Source organism: Pelodiscus sinensis, chromosome 7, assembly GCF_052426305.1.
Source record: "Pelodiscus sinensis isolate ZL-2025 chromosome 7, ASM5242630v1, whole genome shotgun sequence".
Classification (NCBI taxonomy): domain Eukaryota; kingdom Metazoa; phylum Chordata; order Testudines; family Trionychidae; genus Pelodiscus; species Pelodiscus sinensis.
Genome location: NC_143058.1, coordinates 11,612,793 through 11,626,289, shown reverse-complemented (window position 1 = coordinate 11,626,289; position 13,497 = coordinate 11,612,793). Strand labels below are relative to the sequence as shown.

The following is a 13,497-nucleotide window of genomic DNA, read 5'->3' as shown; positions in this document are numbered from 1 at the left end:
ATAAAGAGGTTGCATGGCCTGCCCAGGTCCACATCATCTCTGAAGTTTCATTAAGGATTAGTGAGTTACCTCCAGCTGGATCATCATACATGCCTGCCTTTTCTAACCCAGAACAAGTCTGACTAAGCCCTTTAGTTTTCCGTGCACTTTGCAGTTGCTAGATTCAGGAATATTTTAAATTGAGCCAAGACCGCTTACCATTTCATTTAAGCAGTCAACATTTGTGATTGGGATGCAAGATGTGTCCATGAATCTGTTGTGGTCTAGTGACTCAACAAAAAGTAGGTATGATTTAGGTCCATATCAGCTTTCCTCTGGTGGAAAACTATAATTTGGCTCCCATACCAAAAAAAAAGGAGATACTCTCCAAAATATAAGATTTGCCTAAAGCATTATTTTGAAATGTCCAAGATTGGTATTTAATATGTTAATTATTTTTATTTCAGGTTCAGATAAGACAGACCTGTATGTTCATTCACTATGGTATGTTTTCCATTCAATATATTTTTCCTTTTCCAATCATTTAAAATGCAACATGCAACGATTTTGAAACTGCAGCATGAGACTCCATTGAAAGAGAAACTCACCTTCATGCCAAATCAACTCTAACTACTGGGGATTAGAAGGGAATTTTATTTGGGGATAGATTATCTTCGAATGGAGGGGTGGGCAATAAGACAGTGACAGTTCACCAGGGTTAGCCCCAATGGGCTGCTGAGGCTATATTTATATGCGCCTCCACAGACAAGGGTGCTTGCAGCTCCTGTTGGCTGTGGATCGCTGTTCCTGGACAGTGGGAACAGGGACACTGTTTCCTGGGACCAGTGATGCGCAACCAACAGGAGCTGCAAGCATCCATACCTTGCCTCACTATGTAGATTGTCTTCAAGGAAGAATTCCAAATATGGAGTGGCTACAGTATCTGTATGTGATGAAACAGGAGGATGCTTGCTCTGAGCTGTCCCCTCATTCATGCTCAGAACACTTGCATACATCATGTTAGTATGGAACAGATCTTTCTTAAAAGCACTGTACTGCATGAGTTGAAAACTGAAAGTAGATGAGTAAGAAATGGGTCTATTTTCATACGTTTAGAAAACCTCTGGAGATTTTAGTCTTTCTGGGAAACAAATTATTGGAACTAAACAATTGTGGACTAATTTTATGTTTACTATGTCTGCCGAAGTGTAAAGGAAGGTTGGAATTCTAGAAATGATTAAGAATTTCAAAGTAGTCTAGAAGATTTATAGGCATCTTTCAGATAACCACTGCAAACAGTGAATATAGAATACCTGTGCTTTTTCCATATGCAAGTACATGGTGTGCTTCTAAGTCATTCACATAAAATATCAGGATTTTAGAATGGTTAGAATGATAAATATTTTCTGTGAAAAAGGTATAAGAAATTAAAAACATTCTGTCAATTTTTTCTGACAAGTTGAAATCTGGAAGAAATATTTTCTTTTAGAAGAAAAAGAATTTTAATAGAAAAATGTCTGAATTGAAAGTTATAATCTGTTAGGGAGGATGTGCAAGATTGCTTCATGAAATTCTCTAGGACTGCGTTAGTTTATTGGACATACCCTCTAGCTCTTGAGCTTGAAGCATCTGGAGTAGGATTTTCAAAAGTGCTCAGCTTTGCTGGAAGCAGAACTAGGCCAAAACTGAGGGCTGAAGGCCTAAGCTTCTCCTGATCATGTGTTTTAACAGTGACATTGAGCTACTCAAGAGCCAGAGCTTGCAATGTCCTATGGTCTCAAGGAGAGCTCCCCCTTCCTTTGTGTCCTATTAATAGGACAACTGATAAGTTTTGAAAACCATAACATTGTATAATTGTAAATGCAAGCCTCATACATAGTTATTTATTCAGCCCAACTGAGGCCCCCAGGCACTACGATACATTTTTTTAAGAAGTGCCTAAGTGACTTGCAAGCAACCCATAGTCCTATTTTCAAGAGACTTGGGGACTTACAAGCCTAAGTCTCATAAAAATTGGGTTTCCAAAGCACTTAGGCATTTTAAAAATGTTTTACCCTTTTTTTAATCATAATAATAATAATGTGAAAATAGTTAACTGGTACTAATACAGTGTTTTCAGTCATTTATATATGTGGCCTGATTCTGTTCACACTAACTGGTTTTACGCCTCTGTCACTCTATTAATGTGTATGGTGTGAATTGTGAATTTCAGACAGTGTGTGAGAGATCAAAATCTGGTCCATATCATGTAAAAGAATGCCTGAGAAAAACAATGGCATCCAGCAACTCCTGCTTTGTAATCCAGGTTTTGACACCGAGTCACTCTTTAACTGATAGTGGCTAATAATATATTTATTTATCTCACAGGGGTTTTGTCGGGGTTAACTAGTTAACAGGAATTGATTCCACTATGGCTTGTGGCCTGTTTTATACAGGAGGTCAGACTAAATGATCACAATGATCCCTTCTAACCTTACAAGCTGTGAATTGTTTGCAAGGTTCCCTGAAGCTAGAAGTGCTGTTTAAGTATTAGTTATTATAAGCCGTGGATTATATCACTAAATAAACTATTTCCCTTCAGCACTCCAACAAAATCAACTTCTACTGCAACCAAAGATCATGAAAATTCAGAATTCAAGCTGGCAACTAGCAACGGGATTGCTAAGGAACTGAAATCCAGCAGCACTAACCTCACAGTTGAAACCAAAGAGAGAACAGCAGTGAAGAAAGAAGCCTCTTCTATCTCTTCCAAAGAAGCCAAGGATAATAGACAACAACCGCTCAGAGAAACCAACACAGAACACACTCAGGAACCTAAACGAGAAGTGAGGGGATCTCAGGGTCTACAGAAAACGTCTAGCACCATAACGCTGCAAACCATAAAACTGCAATCAGAACCAAAGGCAGAATCCATGGCCACTTCTACTGGACAAGATGAGGACAGGAAAGGGGCCCCACAGGCCCTGACGACAACTCGACAGACTGCTTCTCTCATCAGACAAGCTGGTCCAAGGAGCAGAGAAGCAGAAAACAGAGTTGGAACAAGGAAGAGCACAATAGAGGAGAAGAGAGAGCTTCAGGGATTCCCTCCACGATTTGAAAGCCGTCCACAAAGCCAGGAAGCATTAGAAGGCCAGGAGGTCAAATTCAGAAGCAAAGGTAAAGGGATGACAACTCGAAGAGCCCAGTGCATAAGCCTCTGTTGCTGTAGATGGGAGAATGAGGAAATATTTCATTCTTCAGAGCAGGATTCTCCTCCTTCTTCAACCATTCTTAAAACAACTCTTCTGTGGCCCTCCACACTCAGATCAGCAAAACTCTTATTCCGCTGCACACCACTGTGTTTGTTTCTGTCTCTGTGATTTCTATACAGGGCTAGATCGGTATAGAGGTAAAAGTGGGAGGGTAGGAACCTGAGGCCACTCTCCTGCATGGCTGCCCTAGGGCTCCCTGCTGGGCTGTGTGCCCAGCGCTCACACCCTCCTTATCCTGTCCTATCAGCAAATTTTTGCTTCTGTCCCCTTCTCCAGCATGCTGACCTATGGTGCTGAATTGGCACAAGAGGATAAATAAGCTGCACCTTTTTCAGTGTTGTAGTAAGTTACTGCCCCCTGGAGCAAGAGCAGAGAAAGAATTGCAATGGACTTGCACTGCTTTCCCTCCCCCCTTTCCGCACATAGGGCTCAGCCTCACTGGTCAATTTAGCCCCTGGGGTTTAGTCAAGTGTTTCTAATGATTTAAGTCCAGAGGGTCATAATAAAGTGTTTCCTCGTGTTCAGAAATGGATCTGATTTTAACCTCTCAGAAAAGAAAGGGGCTATGAGGAGGTTTATAGCTACATATCACAGGTAACATTTGAATCCCTTCTTTGAGGAAAATGAGGAACTTGCTTTTTTTATCGTATTGAGTGGAAAATAATTTTGAAGCATTTTTTGGTATTTTAGTATAACATTTGCACATCAGATAGTTCCCTTTAAAAGAGAGAAATGGCTTTACATTTTTAGGCGGGAAAAAATCTAGTAGTTGATATCCTTTCTTAAAGTGTCTTCCTCGGTCTGGAAAGAAATACATTTTATATTACCCTCCCAATGAGTCAGGAGTGGAGAAGATACTCCAAAGGGGTTCATGAATATCTTATTTTCATAGTATATGAATGCTAAGCACTTCTTTAACACCTTCTCTAAGCATTAACTCGTGAAGTATCACAAGACTCCTGTGGGGGAGGAAAATGTTATCTCTATTTTATAGAAGCACTGAGGCCCAGATCCTCAAAGGCATTTAGGTTCCTATCCTCCACTTACTTCTATCAAAATTAGGAGCTTAAATAACATTGGAGCAAACAGGACAAATCCTCTTTCATAGCCTACAGAAGTAAAAGGGTATCTTTCCACTGATTTCAGGGTACTTTCGATCAGGTCTTTAGAGACAAGTGACTATAAGAGGGTACGTCTTGAGATAGGGATGCAAATGTAGTGTACCGAAATAGCTAATGAAGCTGGGGATTTAAACCAAAGTCCATGTGATTTTTTTCAAGTTGTCTTTGTCTCTTTAAGGGACTGTGATAGGTGAAAAAAGATGAGCAGTAACCATGTAGCAACAATATTTTATAATGTCTATTGCATTGGTAAAAAAATATTATAGGCAAGGTGAAGATGTATCATAATGGGGAAGTACCTTTCATGGCCCTTGCCCCAATGCTCCATCTTTCCATCATCTAGTTTCAGGAAAACCAAAACCAGATGTTGAATGGTTCAAAGAAGGAGCCCCTGCAAAAGGAAGAGCTGGCATCCAAATATATGAAGAGGATGAAACTCATTGCTTGTGCTTGATGAAAGCCCGCTTGGAAGACAGTGGGTCCTATAGCTGCACAGCCTTCAACCCCAGGGGTAGAACTTCCACCAGCTGGGTGTTAAATGTAAAAAGTAAGTAAATTAGGATAAACCAAAATGAACTTTAAGAACTAAGGATGGGATTTTCAAAGCTACTTAAGAGATTTGGCTGCAAAAATTCTATTAAAATTAATTCATAAATAGGCCTTTTAATTCCCAGCTCTGCTCTGCCACCAGCTTGGTGTGTGATAATGTGCAAATCCTTTTACTTCTCTGTCCCCTACCCCCCACTTTTTTACCCTTTGTCTTCTCTCTTGTAAGCTCTTCCGGGCAGTGATTGTTCCTCACTGTGTCAGTAAAGTGCCTGTTACATGGGGGAGGTATCCTTATCTTGGTTTGGGGTTCTACAGCTATTTTTAATAAAATAATGTAATATGAATGAGGAAGAGAGCAGAGGCGCTGCCCAAAGGGGTTTGCACCTTCTGCGTGTCACTCTGTAGGAAGTTGTTTAATACTTACATAATGCTTTGCATTTCTGAAATGCTTTCTGCATGCTAATTGATCCTCTTAACACTTTTGTGTGGTACAAAAACTAAGAAAGGTGTGGAATGAGAATTACATAGTAAAACACTCTGATTTAATTCCATTTTTGAGCTTGAAACCATTGAATATCAAGTTTGCTTGAAAGATTGTGGAGCATCTTAGCAAAAACTGGCCTGCCTAAGTTATGCGTTTTTTTCCCCAAAGCCAGTCGTTCATGTGATTTGTGGTTTTGTTCTAAAATTCCAGTTGATGTAAATTTCTTTGCCATCACTGTTTCCTTCTAAATCTGGCCATCTAAGGTTCTTCCACAGTATACTCCCTGCCTTGTCAGGGTCTTATGTCCAGCACGTGGGCAAAATACTTAATTCTTGCTCTGTTTCATAGCCTAAGGGGGAGAATTGAGAAAAACCTGATCTTACTGTTCTTTGCACTTCTTCACTTCCTATTAATGCATTTCCATTCCTTATGGTGGCCTGATGCACATGGCTGGGTGTTGAGTTTGACTTGCAAGACGAGAGCCTAATACAAAGCAGGAAAGGCAAGCAAAATCTTTGAACATTATTCAGGGTGCCCCATCTTTTTATTGGTCTATGAGTCAAATTTTTTTTTACTTCCAAAGGATTCTTTTCTCCCTATGGCTATGATCTTACATATGTATGTGGAAACGATTTTTCATTGTCATTTCAGTATATCCTCTTAATCTACTGAGTAAAACTTCCATAGGAGTAGTCTTTGTCAGCCTTGTGTTAACGGATCCATTTTCACTTTTCTTTAAAGGATCTAAAGTTGAAGAGATTGCTCCATGGTTTTCCAGTGTCTTGAAGGGATGTACGGTGAGTGAAGGGCAAGATTTTGTGCTGCAGTGTTCAGTGGAAGGAACACCTGTGTCTCAGATCACCTGGCTCCTCAATGGTAAGAGAACTTCCATAGAGATGGGTGCATTATAGAAACCTAGAGATGGCCAAGCAATATGTACTTCATGGAGTATGTTAACTTCCAATAATAGGGTATGTACTTCTAAATAATGAGTCTGGGTATATATAGTATGCAGTTGGGGATGTTTTCATTAAGCAGTTTTGTTTTTACTGCAATTTTGAAGTGTATCCAGCAGGTGGCTCTTGTGTCCAGGTTGTGCCATATTGTTGGCTTGTTAGTTTGGTCTCAGTAGCAGCACAACAGAAACTTCAGAGAGTAAGATTTAGTGTGATCCAGTAAAGATACTTATGTACCACCATGATCCCCAAGAGTGACATCAAAATGGCAACAGGGATGCTTCGGATTGGATGAATCTGGCTTCCCCCCATGCCTGATCCCTCTCTCTACCCATGGCTCAAATGTCTAGGTCAAGTTCACAGTTCATTTTTAGCTTTTGCATGCTCAAACCCTAAAGTCCAGTCAGTTCTGTGCCACTAAGCCACCTGGCACATTAAGATCTTTGAGGCTGGAGAACTAGAACAGCCAAAATTATTCTCGAGATGTTCATTAGGCTAATGCTACTGATAAGAAAATCGCACACTATAGCTGTGTAAGCTTGAAAAGTTGTCTCCGTCACAGAATCCTAGAAGTGGAAGGGAACTTGAGAGGTCATCTAATCCAGTCCTCTACACTCATGGCAGGATTAAGTATTATGTAGACAAGTATTTCGCAACAGACCACGTGTGGCTTAATTTCTTCATTTAAATCATTGTTCTGGGGCAGGGCTGGGGTGAAGGATTCAGGATGCAGGCTGGCCCAGGGGGAGAGGACTAGCCCAGCTTTCTCTCACTACAGCAGCTTGGGGCTAGGTGAGAAGCACATCTCCATGGATGCCGAAGCGGGCACAGTTGGGGGAGAGGTGTGTATCCCCTGGCTGGGGGGACAGACAGACAGACAAACTCTATGAAATATACAATAGATAGCCATCCTTGTCTCCACCCCACCCTCTGCTGTCCTAATGGGATTATAGCTCTCTGGTCCCCAGCTCTGGCCCCTTGCTACTCTCTGTGGTCATTCTACACATATCTGTCCCTCCCTTTCCATTTTATGAGAAACAATGGAATTCCAGGTACAGCCCTTTGTCTTGGCACAACCAAACCCTGACCTTGCTTTAAGTTATGATAAAAGGAAGTTGCATAGCAAATTTGGTGGGACACGGACAGACACACAGAAAGATACACAAACTCTTCCAAATATGTAGAATAAAACGGTAAAAATGAGTAAATAAGCAGTTTTCAGTAATAGTGCTCTGTGATGCTTTTTGGGTTTTTTTTATGTCTACTTCGGTAAGCAAGTTGTTAAAGGAAGATGACAGTTGGGGTATGCAGACAAATCAGACTCCTGAAAGTAATCTGCCGAGGCTGAAAGCCACTAATCTAGACCAGTGGTTCCGAACCTTTTTTATACTGCAGACTGACAAACCCATTCACAAACTTTTGGCGGACTGCAACATTTTATTTGCATATTCATTACACAAATAATATGCAAATAAAATGTTACCAGTCTGGCAAAAGCCCCAGCCTCCCTAGCTACCACAAACAACCGGCTTCAGCTCCGGCAGTTGCCACAGGGCAGGTGCCACTTCAGCTGAAGCCAGCTGTTTGTGGTGGTTCTGGGGGCCAGGCTGGGGTACACCCCAGTCCCCTGAGCCCCCCAGTGCCAGTTCTAACCCCTAGATCCTCCCACCCCTCCACTACCCCCCAACCCCCACTACTGACCCCAGAGTCCCCTGCACCCAACCCCCCCAGTGCCAGTCTCCCACCCTTAGAGCTCCCCAGTGCCAGCCCCCCATACCAAATGTCTCAGTGCCAGCTCCCCACCCTTTAGAGTCCCCCACCACACCCCACAGTGCCAGCCTTCTGTTTCCAGAGCCCCACTGCACCCAACCTCCCTAGAGTCCCCCCATGCCAGCCCCCAGCCCCCAATATTAGCCCCATCCCCAGAACCCCCGGTGCCAGCCCCTGCCTTTTAGAGCCCTCAACCCCCAGAGCCTTCCAGTACTAGCCCTATCTCTGAAGCCTCCAGTGCCTGCCTGCCCCCTCATGTGGCCCTGTGCTGCTTCCTAGCCGCCAGCTGAGCACTGCTGCCTGGGTCGTGGCTGCTCTAAGGCTGCATGGCCCTCCTGCCGCACAGCAAATAGCTCTTCCATGTCCAAGAGGAGACCCCGTCCCTGACCAGCGCTGGTTGGCTGAGAGTCGGTGCAGGGCACACCTCTCCCAACAGCCGTGGCGGTAGGGCAGGTGGTGGGCTGTGTACCCCAACCCCAGCAGCCAGTGTTTTGCGGCCTGGCACCAGTCTGCAGACCGGTGATTGCGAGCTGCTGATCTAGACCATCCCTGAGAGGTGTTTCTGGAAATTGGTCCCATAAAAATATTACGTCACTCCCTTGTCTCTCTAGTGTGCTGGAACTGACAGGGCTGCAAAAGGGCTGAATACAAGATTAGTCTCAATGCATTATGTATCAGAACCTTGCTTTGGGGGTTGAGGGACTTAATCCCTTCTATATCTCACATATCATATTCACTTTGCTGATTAAAAAGAATACTTGAGATGGTAGCATAAAACTCACAGATTTTTTATTATGTACTCCTTGTAACACTTTGTATCATTAAACATGAAAAAATGTTTAAACTCCTACTTCCTTTTCACCTCCCAGGCTGTCTCTTTTTTGCCCTTTTCTCAGGTTGGACAGTGAAACCAGACTGGCAGTTTCATTTTCTGTTTCTCTGATTCTTTCTGTACTAAAAAGATTCTCTTTGAAATTCTAATATTATACAGAAATGTCCAAAAGTATTTACAAGTATTTTGTTTTCATATCATTAAAATATGTCTGTTTGTATGAAGTTTATTACTCTCAAACCCAGCTTTATTTAAACAAATGAACAATCCACAAACAAAACCCGGCACATAGCTCTTAAATGTCTCGGCAGTTCCTTGCAAAATTAGAGGTGGGCCCACGCTTCAGTCTTCTGCTTAAAATCCAAACTTCCTCAAAATTGTAGCATCAGATAGATTTGGGATTTTTGGTTCACAGCCATCTCCACTGAATGCTAGTCTGATTAATTTAGTTTAACCCTTATGATCTGATCTGCTATTCACAAAGCATAAGCTGTTGTTTCAGGGTCTCACAGGCCAGAATTGTTAAATGGGAAAAAATAGCCTGCTTTGTTAATTGAGTTGCTTCTCTAGGAGCTGCTTTAAAGTAAGTTTGCACTATAATCCTGGATTACATGGCACATTTTCAGTCATTCAGTGTGAATGGGAGAACTCAGAAAGGTGGCAGGGAGAATAAATTGTGACCTTGAGATTGGTATGTTCCCACAGCCTGGTCTGATCCCTTCTCTCAGTAACTCAGCAGTGCTCCATGTCAGTAATGGAAAAGCCCCTTTTTTATCCGCAAGGATAAACATATGTGACAGAAGCTCTGACCTCTCCCACTAGAAATAACTTGCCTGTCTGGCTGAAGGCTACAAATTGCTCCTGACTTTCCTGCCTGGGATGGAAGTACTGAACAGAAAGAGCACTCCAGGGTCCGCCATGTCTCCTTCCCAGTCCAAGATTCCTCCTGCTCCTGAAAGATTCCCCAAATCATGGAGTGGCATGATTACACACAACCGCATGTCACTAACTCTTGTCACTGCCTTTCCACATCACACAGAGCACCTTTTGGTCTCTTCATAGATACTCTTCATTTCCAAATGCAGGAAAATGGGCATTATCCTGTCAGAATGACCCTAGGCACATGCAGAAACTCCTCTTTCGCTGTTCATTATCAAAGACACTGCTGAAAAATACACAGATTAGAGATACATAAATGAAAGATTGTGATAGAAAATGCTAGATTTTCACTATATTTGTACCCTCTTCGTGCCATTCTCCAGAATGTTAGCTTCAGTTTGACCTTCTGCTTTTCTCTGTGACCTTCACATCCCTAGATAATTGCCTTTTATACTTGCTGACAGAGGGTGCTTTATTCCACCAAAGCAACTTGGTTAAAAACATGAATCTCTTTGGAATTCACATTATATCATCAACACTGGCAGTTTGAACAGCAGACCTGGGGGCAGAAATGCTAACCGGGAGAGCTACTATTTCCTTTCTTTCCTCCTTCTCCACCTGCTACATGTAATTCAGGGTTGTTCCATACTACTTGGCCACATAACTTTAGAGCTGCAGTGGCTATAGAGAGGTGCTCCTCGCCTGCTCCAAATCTGTTATGGTGAAAGAGGGCTGGAGTAGTCTTCTCTCTCTCCGGGGAGTCTGCATACTGAACCCCCAGCTCTGACCCAGAGCAATGTTTTAAATGAAGAAAAACAAAAATTATTTGAGTTAAGGACTCAAACACCAGGTAAATCCAGTCTATTATAATTCTCTTCTCTCTCACATTTGATTGTGATATGTAGCAGTTTATACATAATTTGGAAACACATTTCACTAGATTGTAAAAGGTATTTTAATGTTTATATTTCTTTTAGTTTTTCCATTTACACCCTCTGGGCTGCCATTTCACATTCACAATAAACAGTTGCCTTCCCCTCTCCCAGTTAAACACCTTTCATCCTGCCATAGTTCAATCTATAACCAAATAAAAGAGAAAGTTTGGGATCTAACATAATAATGCGGGAGCAAAGAAGTATATGTATAATAAGCAATTATGCAGACAGACTGTTTGTTCTGGAAAGGATGCATTGGAATGCACTGTCCTGGCATTTGAAATGTAAAGCTTATTTCTGCTTGCAGAGCCTAGATCAAGAGTGGGGAAACTTTTAGTCTTGAGGGTCACATCTAGCTATGGAAATTGTGGGTATTTATCGCCCACCATACAAAACTGGGGTTTAGAGCATAGGAGAGGGTGAGGGCTCTGGCTAGGGGTGGGGATTGTGGGGTGGGGGTAGGGTGAATGGTTTGGGGTATAGGACGGTGGCACAGGCTGAGCTTGAAGGGTTCTGAGGATGGGAGGCGAATCAGGGTTGGGAAAAGGGGTTTGGACTATAGAGGGAGGGGAGTTCAGAGGTGCAGGCTCCAGAAAGCGCTTGCTTCAAAAACCTCCCAAAAGTAGGGGCACATTGCACTTACGGCTCCTACCTGGGGCATGGCAGGTTCCTCTGCGCACTGCCCCTTCATAAGTGTTGCCCCCACAGTTCCCATTGGCTGCAGTTCCTGGCCAATGGGAGCTGCTGACCTTGTGCTTGGGGCTGAAGCAGTGTGCAGACTCAGCTCCCCCTGGCTGCCTCTACACACAGGAGGTAGAGGAGGAACATATCACTGCTTCCTGGAGTCACACAGAGGCACAGCACATGTGGAGTGGGGCAAGCCCCATACCTGTTCCCCAGTGAGAGCACAAGGGCCACACATAGCTCATAGATTATGGTTGCCAGGTGTCAGGTATTCACCTGGACAGTCCAGTATTTGCATCCCTGTCCAGTAAAAAAAAAAAAACCCAGAAAATACTGGACATATGGTTTTTGGGTTTTTTTTGCTCAACAACTTTGGTCTCTCTCCCTCCCCCCCCCCCTTTTTTTTTCTCAACAGAATTTTTTTCCCAGTGGGTTTTTTTCCCCCCAGTGGGGTTTTTTTGGGGGAGGGGGGGGTGGAAGTTCAGTATTTTTGGTTAAACCATCCCTGGCATAGATGCAATCATAGGTTACTCCTTTTAGAAGAAAACTAAATGTTCTGTTGTCAACAGTCTAATTTCTCCAAAATTCTAGTAGACAGAGGCAAAGCGTGGGGTGCACATGGAGCCACATGTGGCGCCTCTCTGGAGAATGCTGGGAAGGCCTGTGGTAGAGCAAGTCTGTGGAGTGAGAGGTGGAGCTGGTGCCTTCATTCCTTCCCCTGTTATCAGTCACCACTGCTACTAGAAGTTGATTCATATATATTTTTTTTCAGGCTGCCATCCATTTGATGGAGAATATGGGCAAGCAGTGTTGCTATATGTAGAGTAAAATTGTCCAAGGCAGTCCATTAAACTTTATTTCCAACACATACATACATACATACATACATACATACATACATACATACATACATACATACATATATATATATATATATATATATATATATATATATATATATATATATATATATATGTATGTATGTATGTATGTATGTGAGTGCATACATGTCTATATCTATCTCTGTTTCTGAACAGCAAAACTGAAATGCATTGATATTGAAGGAGTCTCATAAACTGGCAGGGCCCTTATAGCTGATGCTGGTTAGATTGTGCTTTTTTGTATTTGACATTTACGTAGAAACCAAAACAATGGGCTTGACCTCAGTGGCATTTCTGAAGTGCTTCCTACTCAATGGTAATATTAACCTGGAAACATAATTTTCTCCCTCGGGTATATAAAACATATAAAGATTTGCATACCACTCTATAAGTGCCAGGGACACGTGAGAATTAACATGTCCCTAAACACTCAAACAGTCTTTCATATACTGTGTCAGCTTCTGAGGTAGTACACAAGGAAGCTACTGCCTTCATAACCCGGTGTTGTTCTAATTGTACTCATCTTTGCTATCCTCAAAAAACACCTTCAATTTTATCTGCAAAAGAGCTAGGTCAGGCGATAAGCAGCATAACTTGAATGCAATTAGTAGAGCTCTGAACGTAGGATACCAACATCTTTCTGGTCTTTGGGGGAATTTAACTTTATCTAATGTGAGAGGGTTGGAGTTGGATAACTATGTTGTAACTATTGGTGAACATAATTATGTAATTTTACAAAATATATTGTAAAAATTGTTTTGGGGGGAAATCTATGGAAGAAATTTATGTAGGTATTGAGCATTGAACAGCTGTGGTAGATGCTGAGGGACCATACAGTACACTCAAGGTGCAGGTTATTGTATGGGTATTATGGTTCATTTTAGGACTCATTGATAAGAAATAATGGATGGGATAGGATCCGCTGGTCTGTAAACAACTTTGGAAGATGAAATTTAGAAAAAAAAATTTCGACAAATTTCAAATAGAAATTATATCTTCCCAGCCTGTAGGAATAAGAAACTGGAGGAAAATCAGATTCAGATAACTAAAAGGGAACAACTATAATGACTGGGTCTTTAGCGTAGTGTGGTAAATAAATTTAAATAGAGCAGCAAAAAACAGTGCAACCTTTGTTTTACATATCCACTCAGTTACTTTACAGACTCCCCATAG

The 13,497-nt window shown here is 42.1% G+C and overlaps 1 protein-coding gene across 3 annotated transcripts in view; it reads left to right on the top strand.

Annotated features, from left to right (window-relative positions):
• Window positions 1–13,497, top strand: part of MYLK (myosin light chain kinase) — a 332,061-nt gene that overhangs the window by 166,020 nt on the left and 152,544 nt on the right. For all 3 annotated transcript variants that reach the window (XM_006137678.5, XM_075933132.2, XM_006137677.5), the window contains exons 7-10: window positions 447–483; window positions 2,561–3,138; window positions 4,698–4,901; window positions 6,129–6,263. In XM_006137678.5, coding sequence (XP_006137740.3) covers window positions 447–483; window positions 2,561–3,138; window positions 4,698–4,901; window positions 6,129–6,263 — 954 coding nt within the window. The remainder of the gene's footprint in view (window positions 1–446; window positions 484–2,560; window positions 3,139–4,697; window positions 4,902–6,128; window positions 6,264–13,497) is intronic.